Here is a 10,060-nt window from a genome sequence, read left to right on the forward strand (position 1 = left end):
AAAAAAAATAAATAAATAAAAATAAATAAAAATAAAAAAAAAAAGTAGTACAATTCCTATGGAATTGATAAAGTGACAAATTCTCAAGGAAGCAAACAACCTACCTAAATGGTAAACACTAGAGGATTGGCTAAAAATAACCTAAAATATATCCATAGAAGGATATTATAAAGTCGTCATAAATTCATGTTGCAGAAGAATACTTAATGCCTTTTAAGAATAGTCATGTAACTATTAAGAATAGAAACTTCACTCATAAGGTAAGTAATGGTGCCACAATTCCATCTGCCATAAAAATAATGACACATCATCCAGAATAATCTATAACAATAAAAGCATAATATGATAATTAGACCAGATGACCTCCTGGACGAAGCCACGGTGGCGGGGGCCGAGCCCCTTGCACGAATTTTGTGCAGCGGGCCTCTAGTCTCTAATAACTCTAAGTCATTCCTTTCAAAAGATTCCCTTTTATCAATGCTTAATCTTCTAAATTTAGCTTCAGAAATAGTACTTTCACTATAATTCCAAAGAATTGCTTAGAAGAGAACCTGCATGGGCAGAAATACATTTCACTTAAGTGTTATTTCACTACATTATATAACATGAATGTGTAAATATCAATAGCTTATATTTTCCACAAATTACTATTACCAGAATGTTCTAGAATGTTTTTTTAAATCATAACTGAAAAGCTGTATGTCATTTCCAAAAAAAAGTAAATATTCTTGAAAAGAATAATTAATGAACAGTATTATGACCAAGAAGAATGAATATCGTCCTTATCTAAGCAAGGTGCAGTGATAGATACTTTTCAAATCAAGTCTAACATATATAGTATCTGCTCCCCAGGAATCTTCAGTCTCCATGACGTATTATGCCACAGCTCTTTCCCAAACTTTAACAGCCAAGATGATCTCCCCTAAAATCCATTCCAAATTAGGAGGTAGCTTCTTCTTGCTAATTAACTTATATATTTAAAACTTTCTCTTAGAAAAATATAAGTGGATCAAAAAGCAGTGTTGCATTAAATGAATCGAACAAATGGACAAGACAGGTGTTGAGGGCTGAAGAGAAGGAAAGGTCAGAAGGAGGACACTCAGATATAGAGACAGTCACGGTCAGCATTTGTAATCTACCTCCATTACTCTGAACCATATTTCTCCTTTCGTCAGAGACCAATCCAAAGCTGCGATTGTTGTCAGGGCTTTGTTAAAAGAAGACACTGAAAGGCTGCAGAGCCTAAGCAAGCCTGAGGCTATATATTTTAATTTCATTATTTAAATTTTATAATTATATTTAAATTTCTTCTTATCTACACTGGTTTAAAATAGCTTTATTTCTCTAGTGTATGTTATCTTGATTCAGTATCCCAATCACCTAACCTTTTAATTGAGAAAAATCATATTACTCTGATTTAGCAGAGATTATATTAATTTTAGCACAGTGGGAAGTTGTCTTCTATACAGAATAATTAACCAGAATTCCGCATTTTTTCAAAGCTTTCTGTATATAAATGTTTTCCATTCACCTCAGAATCTTTGTTTAAAATGCACAGCATGACACCAAACTTAAAAGTGAACAAAACAATTTATTTTCTTCAAATATGGGCAAATTTAAATGAAGCAAAAAGTCATTTACTTGTACACAAGCACTAAAACAATACTCTTAGCACTGCAGTGACTAAGAGGCTCCAAATTACAAAGGTCAGTTAAGTAAAAGAAGGCAAAGGCAGCAAAACTCAGATGCTAAGAATAAAAACAAAAATAGATCCAATGCAGTATTTTGAAATGAAGATCAATGAAAACAGTTGCTCAAAGCCATATTACTTATAGCATTATTTTCTATACAAATTATGAGATATCATTTCCTCTTTGGTTCTTGACATTTGTCTTAATAAAACCAATAGTTAAGCCAAAAATTTTCATTATCTGAAGTAAAAAGGACATTGCCTCAGTTAAAAAGTAGTTAGGTAACATGGTAAAATGAGAAGATGCAACAAAAATATAATCAGGGTGGCAAGGAAAAAGCAGCATCATGATTTATTTAACTATTAATTTAAGTAATACGGCAGCAGGTTGTCTTTCCAATCAAAACTACTTTTATAAAGTAATACAAATGCCCTTGTTTGCTCCATAGTGAAGGTCTTCAAAAGAGTCAACTAGAAGATGAGGTACAAGAAAATTATGATCTAAACAATAAAAAATAACTACAACATTAGTGAGTAACATATGTTACCATTCAATGCTATAATTCTCAGAAATTCTAACTAGAATAAACAATCCTATTGCTTAATGCTTGTAAGAGCAGGCATAGCAATTAATGAGACTGTTAATGTACCAAATCAATAATGAAGTAGAGATAATGGCACATATTTTTGTTGAGCTTAATCAGTAGAAACAAATAAAATTCAGTGCATAAAGATTTTTCTAAAATCAAGCCAGTAGTTCCACAGATGAACTAATTCGGTAGCTCTCGGTTTTCTTACCTGTAAGAACAGCTTTTGCTGAAGGATCTGCCAGGTCCAGGGCTGATTTCCCATCAGTGTTCCGAATGTTTGGATCTGCTCCGTGCTGCAGCAGCACTGTGCAGGGAAAGCAGAAACAGTATCTTACCTCAGGGATACAAAGATTATTTACTGGTAAGTGTCGTCTCGGCATGGTGTAGGCATACACATACATTGCACAATTTTTTCTTTTTCAAGAAAAAAAAAAGAAGAAAGAAAAAGAACGGGGGGGAAAGCACTGCAGCAAAGGATCCTCTCTAGAGTAAAGCAAAGTTGGCAACTTATGGTACAGTATTATCACATGACTTAACATCATAAACACGAAACCAGAAAAATCTTGCAACAGACAGTTTGGGTTTGCCTCCTTCTGGCAGCAGGATGGGGAGCTGTGTGCTCACTGCCTCACACTGTGCAATACGCTAACAGTGAACCTGCCCTATCTTTACTTCCACTGTGGCGGCTTGTTGCTGTTGCTGCTGCTGCTGCTGCTTTACTGCTGAATTTCCTAACACTTCCTCTTCTCAGAAGAGTTGTAATACTGTGCAAGCCTTTTAGTGGCTCACCGCTTACATATGAATCTCTCACCCTAACATACTGGCTTGCTTCCAAGAAGTTTCACAGACATAGTAATGCATGCAACTCTGGTCCCCTGCAGTCAAGCTGCAAAAAAAGGAACTGCCTTCTACACTAATTCTTTCTACCAAAAATGTTTAGAAACAGAAACTCAATCACTATAATAAATGCTAAGGAATAAATGTGGAACATGCTGTACTGGGTAGAAAGTAGCTATAGAGATCGCTTAGATAATGGGGGCTCCCAAAAGACAATCAATGTTTAAATAAAATCCAGATATAATAATTTGTTAACCCCAAACATTTCTTAACTACATCTGATATGTGGGGCCGGGGAGAAGACCCAACCAATGGTTAAACTAATAAATATATTAAAAACTAGCCCAAATAAGCAAAGCTCAATCACAAGTTATTCTAATAGTTCAAATAGTTAAGATTTTGTGTACGCCTGGAGAGAACAGTTGTTACCACTTACCACTATACTGTAGCATAAATTTAAAACAAAACAGAAATATTTCATTCAAATAAATATTTTAAAATGTGTTATATATAATGTCTAAAAACACCTACTGCTCATGAGTCCCAAATTTTCATTCATTAACAGTTCCATGTTAAAGTACTTACATTCTTTTGGAATATTTGGAAGGTGATCCTCTTCTGTTACTAAATAATAAGTCCTGCTATTTATTAAGCACTTCATCTCTCTTTAATGCACAGCAATCTAGTCAATGACTTTGTTATAACATACAAAGGAAGAGCCCTATCTAGAATTAGGACACAGCTGCTGGGCAGTATTTACCAGCATCTCCTGCATTAAATCTTTGGCACTCTCAGATATGGGGAAGAAGAACTAGCCATGGCTTGAAAAGATACAGTGAGATTTTGCCAAAACTTTCTATATTATTTTATTCTCATTTATTTTATTCTTCATTAAGCAAGAACATAATTATTGTTTACAAATTGACATAATAGTAAGTAGAATAAAATAGCAAGTAACACAATATCAAACTGTAGCTACTTTCATCATAATGAATAAGCTTTCACAGCAATAATTTCTTTTTTTTTTTATTTCAGGAAGAAACCCCAACATCAAGATTCAGCTTTTAAAGGGTCCTTATCATGAAGCGACTCCTGTATCAAATGTAAAGCTGACAGCTATTGGTATATCTTTATAGCAATATATTGCTGAGTGATCACAGACAAAGGTAGGAAAACAAAGAATTAACAACTACCATGAAAAGCAGTTTTTTACTGCATACATCAAGAAATAGCCCTAGCCGGTTTGGTTCAGTGGATAGAGCATTGGCCTGAGGACTGAAAGGTCCTGGGTTCGATTCCAGTCAAGGGCACATGCCTAGCTTGTGGGCTCCATCCCCAGTAGGGGACGTGCAGGAGGCAGCGATCAATGATTCTCATCATTGATGTTTCTATCTCTCTCTCCCTCTCCCTTCCTCTCTGAAATCATTAAAAATATTTTTTTTTAAAAAGGAAATAAAGCAATATGTTAACTGACATATTGGCTTGACAACAATATGATGGGAACTTTTGTTTTGCAGCTTAATGAGTGGTAGAGACAAAACACTGAAAGCCTGTTGTTCCTCCAAAAGTCACTTAAAATCTCAATCTTTTTTGTTGTAGCCAGGACCTCACCTATTATATCTTTACTATTTTGCAACAGAAACCTGCCATTAAAGTTTAGTTGCAGTATTGCTTTTCTTTAGGTGATAGATATTTAAAGGAGCAATCTTTTTACTAGAAATAATGTTTTTCTAAAGATTTCTGAGTCATACCTAACTCTTTCATTGGACCTGAACACAGAAACATCCACTGTAATGTGCAACAGGAAAGAAGCTGAATATTCTGAACCAGATGCTGATAACAAAATCCACATTAGAAAATATCTAGCCATTTTTAATTCACCACATATGAGTTAAAAAACAATAACATACCAATAGAGTTAAGAGTTTTTAGGAGCAAGAAAGGTATCTAAAACTAGATCAGAGGGATCTAAACTTACCTAACTTTTATAAAGGATTAAATGAGAACAAAAGTGGCATAATATGTATCAGCTAATAATAATATTTAAAACACATTTTTAAAAATGTAGAACCTGTTTGTACGCTCAACTCTATCACTAACTACTAATTTTGTCCTAAAGCCAGATCTTCAGCTCTTAACTTTTTCTGTAAAGGACCAGACAGTAATAATTAGGCTCTATAGACCATATGGCCTCATTCTCAACTACTCATCCCTGCCTCAACCCCAATATTACAGGGGGAAAAGCAGCCACAGACAATACTTAAAAGAATGTGTGACTGTGTTTCAATAAAATTTTATTTAAACACACGGAAATATGAATTTTGTATAATTTTCATGTGTCACAAAACATTGTAACTCTTCAAAAATCACTTAAAAATGTAAAAATAATTCTCAGCTTACAGGACATACAAAAAACAAGTTGGATGTAGCCCATTGATCATAGTTTCCCAATCCCGACCTTAGGCAGTGATATACTAGTACAAAGTGAAGTCTATGGACTATTCTAGTCCCAGAACTTTTTGTAATCCACCTACATTGAGATAAACACAGAAATTAAGAGGAAGCATTTAGAACTATACATGCCATTTTAAAATTACTTTTTCTAGTACTTCATTTTTATTATAGTTTACAAAACGATTGGCCTGCCATACATTGGGGATAGGAAGAAAAAATGATTCTCTACCACAGACAGTTTGAGAAGCACTGAGCCAGGGCACCTGTAAAAACTCTGGGCCTCAGTTCCCAGATCTCTGAAGTGAAGAAGTTGAACTAGATAGATGATTTCTACATATCAAATCCCTGATAATGCTCTTTTAGAGTTACAGCCAAAGACTTGAAGCATTAATATCTAAATTAAAAAAAAAAAGGAATCTTCTAATACCAGAAGAATAGCACATACATGAGGCGAAGGTAACAACAATGGCTTTTAAGACTGTCCTTATGTCCTTGAAGTGGTGGCACGTAGGACTCTATTCTGGATGCTTCAAAATGCTTTCAAAGTTCTTACTAAAGTGAATAATAAAATGTGACTACTAATACATAATATAATTAGAAATTCATCTTGTAAAAATCAATATAGTGACAGCACACTATTATCTTTTAAAGTAGCACAAATGTCTGAAGCAAAATTCCCAAAATATACAAACAATATACAAAGTAAAGCTTGAAAGAAAAACAAGGAGATTAAAATCTAAGTAACATCCAGTACATAAATTCAAGACTACTGTGGACATTCGAAATCTCCTTGTACCAATTAGGGCATTATCAGACTTCATATCTCAAATGACTTGGCTGTATCCAGTTGTTCTACTGATGCCCCTCAAATCCATTTATCTCCTTTTGATTTGAGAAGGATGGAGAAAATACAGCAGCTGGTATAAAAACAGATTGTTAAAACTAAGGTAGGCTCACAATATTCAAAATGTCATCTGCAAAAGAGCTTATGGCTAGAAGGACATGTGATTGTCCTATTTCTGGTGCCAGCATTTAGCTACAGTGAGCCTGATTCAGAAAGCTTGCCTTTAGCCTGTGACCAATGGAGTGGAGACTAAAATTGTTCCATTTAATTCCTCAAAACTGTTACATTTAAGCATTCACATCATTTTAATTCTTCCAAATAAAAATATTCCTACACATATGTAAATTCATCTTGTCAACTTCCTATAGAAGCATACAAAAATGCTATTATAAATTGCATTTAACTATAGAAATATTATTAACTGATTTAAGAAGATAGAAGTAAAAACAATGTGAATTGCCCAAACTAAAAATGTAACAAGCCTGTTAGGTAAATTATCAAAATGTGTTTTAGTATAGTTTTCACTTTAAAATACTGTAAGTTCTTGGTTTGTTATGTGAATTTTAGAGCTACTTTAATGGTCTAAAACTGCTCCTTCTTACAATGATAGTCAATTTTAAAACAAGTTACATTTAAGTTAAAATATGTTAAAATATTACTAGGTTTTAATTTATACAACAATTCATTTTATTTTAACTAGCAGGTTTTTTGGAACAAGTCTGTTTTCAAAGCTCAAACACAAATCTAATAAAAAATAAAACACAATATTTAAAAAACAACAACAAAACAGGAAAAGGCAAGTCATAGACTAGAACAAAACATCTGCAACAAATTTATGTGATAAAGACCTCAGATCCAGAATATACAATGAACTCCTACAAATCATTAATAAAAAGACAATCAACTCAATTTGAAAAATGGGAAAAGACTAAGATACTTCATAAAAAATATACAAATTACTAATACTTGAAAAAAGCTCAACATCATTAGTCAACTGAGAAATGTAAATTTAAAAGATAGGCAATGCCAGTTGTTAATGAGGATGAACTAAACTAGAACTCTCATACATTGCTGGGGGGCATATAAAATGGTGTAACCACTTTGGAGGTCAGTTTGGTAGTTTCTTATAAAGGTAAGTGTACATCATTACTGACCCTGCCAATTCTATTTTTAGGTATTTATCCAAAAGGGAAAAAGTGGTCTACACAAAAGACTTGCACATGAATATTCATATGCTTCTCTATAATAGTAAAATATTGGAAACAATCTCAATATCCATCAACAGACAAAAGGTTAAGTAAATTATGGTATAGCTATACAACAGAATAATGCTCAGCAATAAAAAGAAATGAACCACTGATGCATACAAGAGGGATGAAATCTCTAAAACATTATGCTGAGCAAAAGAAGCCAGACAGCAAAGAACTTACTTCTAGAACGGAAAACTAATTTATAGTGACAGAAAACAGATCAATTCTTGCCTGGGGATGGTGAAAGGAAAGAAAAAAAACTGACTACAAATGGGCACTAGAGAACTTTTTAGAAAGATGAAAATGTTCTATTATTTTGATTGTGGTGGTGGTTACAAGGGCATATACATTTGTCAAAACTCATCAACTTGTACACTTAAAATGGATGCGCTTTATTTTATTATCTCAAAATCATGTTATAATTCAATAAAATTGATTTTTTAAAATTCAAGAGTGGTTTAACTGCAGATTAGAAAAATTACTCATGTTATAATTCAATAAAATTGATTTTTTTTTTAAATTCAAGAGTGGTTTAACTGCAGATTAGAAAAATTAACCTGAAGAGAAAATTATTGAACTGTAAAAGATGTCAATAGATATTTCCAAGAATGCTGGATGGAGAAATTATCATAGACAAAGCACGGAGTGAGAAGGTCTAACATGTTGTAATCAGTCTTAAAAAAAAAAGAAAAGAAAATACACACATTTGTAAAGAGATAATGCCTAAGATTTTCACAGAACTAATAAAAGACACCAATCTATAGGTTTAAGAATCCCAAACAAGATAAACTCAAGAAAAAAAGTTATTATACATATAAATTAAGATCAACTACAATTTTAAAAAGCTCTTACAAGAGAGCATGTAATAGTATACAAAATAATGAGAGATAATTTGCGAACTATTCTAACTATAGTAGTATATATTAAATAATATAGCATATGTTAAGCAATAATTTAATTATGTTTCTATTTCCATGTACTATATTGCAAAAGGCCATTATTCTGCAACTGTAAAATATGCCACATTCCTATTCCTGGAAAAAACTTGACTTAGGTAATATCAATTAAACAATGTTCTACTTTTAAAATTATTTTAAATAAATGGCAATAGTAAAGTAGATATATTCAAAGTTTTTCTACAATACTACTCTGCAACCAAGGTCTGGTTAGCCAAACCAAAGAAACTCTTTGATATAAATTTAATACTTATTTTCATTTAAAAAGTATTTTGGTTTCTTTTTACATTTTTAAAAGAATTCTCTTTAGTTATTAAGACCCAACTTTTTCACAGTAGTTTCCACCTCTAAATAAACTAAACATTTAAATTCTTCAAATTCTAACATTCATAAGAGATAAACACTGGCTCTGTATAAAATTAAATTTGGTAAACAAGAAAAATGATAAACTCCTCTTTTAACATACTCATGTTAATAGGTTTCTCTTAAGAACATAAGTTAGACATTTGTTTGATGCTCAGTGGTGTCTTTTTACTGAATGAGTATTGATATTCATTGAGAGAAATAAGCTTCTTTCATTTTAATTAGTATCCTTTGGAGAAATCTCTGAGAACCTCATAATATGAAAGCATGGCTAATGTGACTGACTTATAAAGATCTTCTAAAATGGAGATTTAAGAACAGGTATTCTAGTAACATGAACAGAAAACTGAGCAAGCTGGGTTTCAGGAGAAAAGTTTTGTAGTAATGGTTCTGTGGTCTTAGCTTGGTCTTGTTAGACAAATAAACATAGTAAGTGATTTCCCACTAATCATATGTGGGCACTGGGTGCTTGGCTGATATCACTTTCTACTTGTAATGAGTCACAGGGCTTTCTTTCTTCCTCTCCCCTTATACTGGCTCTTCAACAATAGGCTTTCTGACAACTCATGCTGCAGTCACAGTCCTTTTTCTTTCATTGTCATCCTTTTTGGAGTGTGGTATAAGGATCAGAGGGAACTGGCACCATTGGCTTACCCTTCTTTTCACTGTCTATATGTAAGTAATAAACTATCTAAATCTAAGAGTGGCTTGTTGCTTCTTTACCGGTAAAATCAGTCAGGTCTTGGCTTGTCCTGCAGTGTGTACTACAGTGGGGAGCTGTCCCATGCATTGAAGGATGTTTAAGAGCAACCCTGACCTCTATCTCCCCTGCTGTGACAACCAAATATGCTTCTAGACATTGCTAAATATCCCCTTAAGAGGCAAAATAGCTCCTGATCGAAACCACTCTCTTTAGGTTCTTAAAGGCCCACACCCACCCTCCTCACACATATACACACAAGGTAGAATACATGAAGGTCTATACTTCTTCCCACTGTCCGAACACTTTTATATATATTGATTTTTAGTTTTATATAATAATTGATTTTTAGAGACAGAGGAAGGGAGAGGGAGAA

The 10,060-nt window shown here is 33.1% G+C and overlaps 1 protein-coding gene across 1 annotated transcript in view; it reads right to left on the reverse strand.

The window, feature by feature from the left end:
- TNKS (tankyrase, TRF1-interacting ankyrin-related ADP-ribose polymerase) overlaps window positions 1–10,060 on the reverse strand; it is a 142,992-nt gene that overhangs the window by 102,612 nt on the left and 30,320 nt on the right. Inside the window, 1 exon segment of the mRNA XM_014537931.1 lies at window positions 2,489–2,584. Coding sequence (XP_014393417.1) covers window positions 2,489–2,584 — 96 coding nt within the window.

Source organism: Myotis brandtii, unplaced genomic scaffold (assembly GCF_000412655.1).
Source record: "Myotis brandtii unplaced genomic scaffold, ASM41265v1 scaffold185, whole genome shotgun sequence".
Classification (NCBI taxonomy): Eukaryota; Metazoa; Chordata; class Mammalia; order Chiroptera; family Vespertilionidae; genus Myotis; species Myotis brandtii.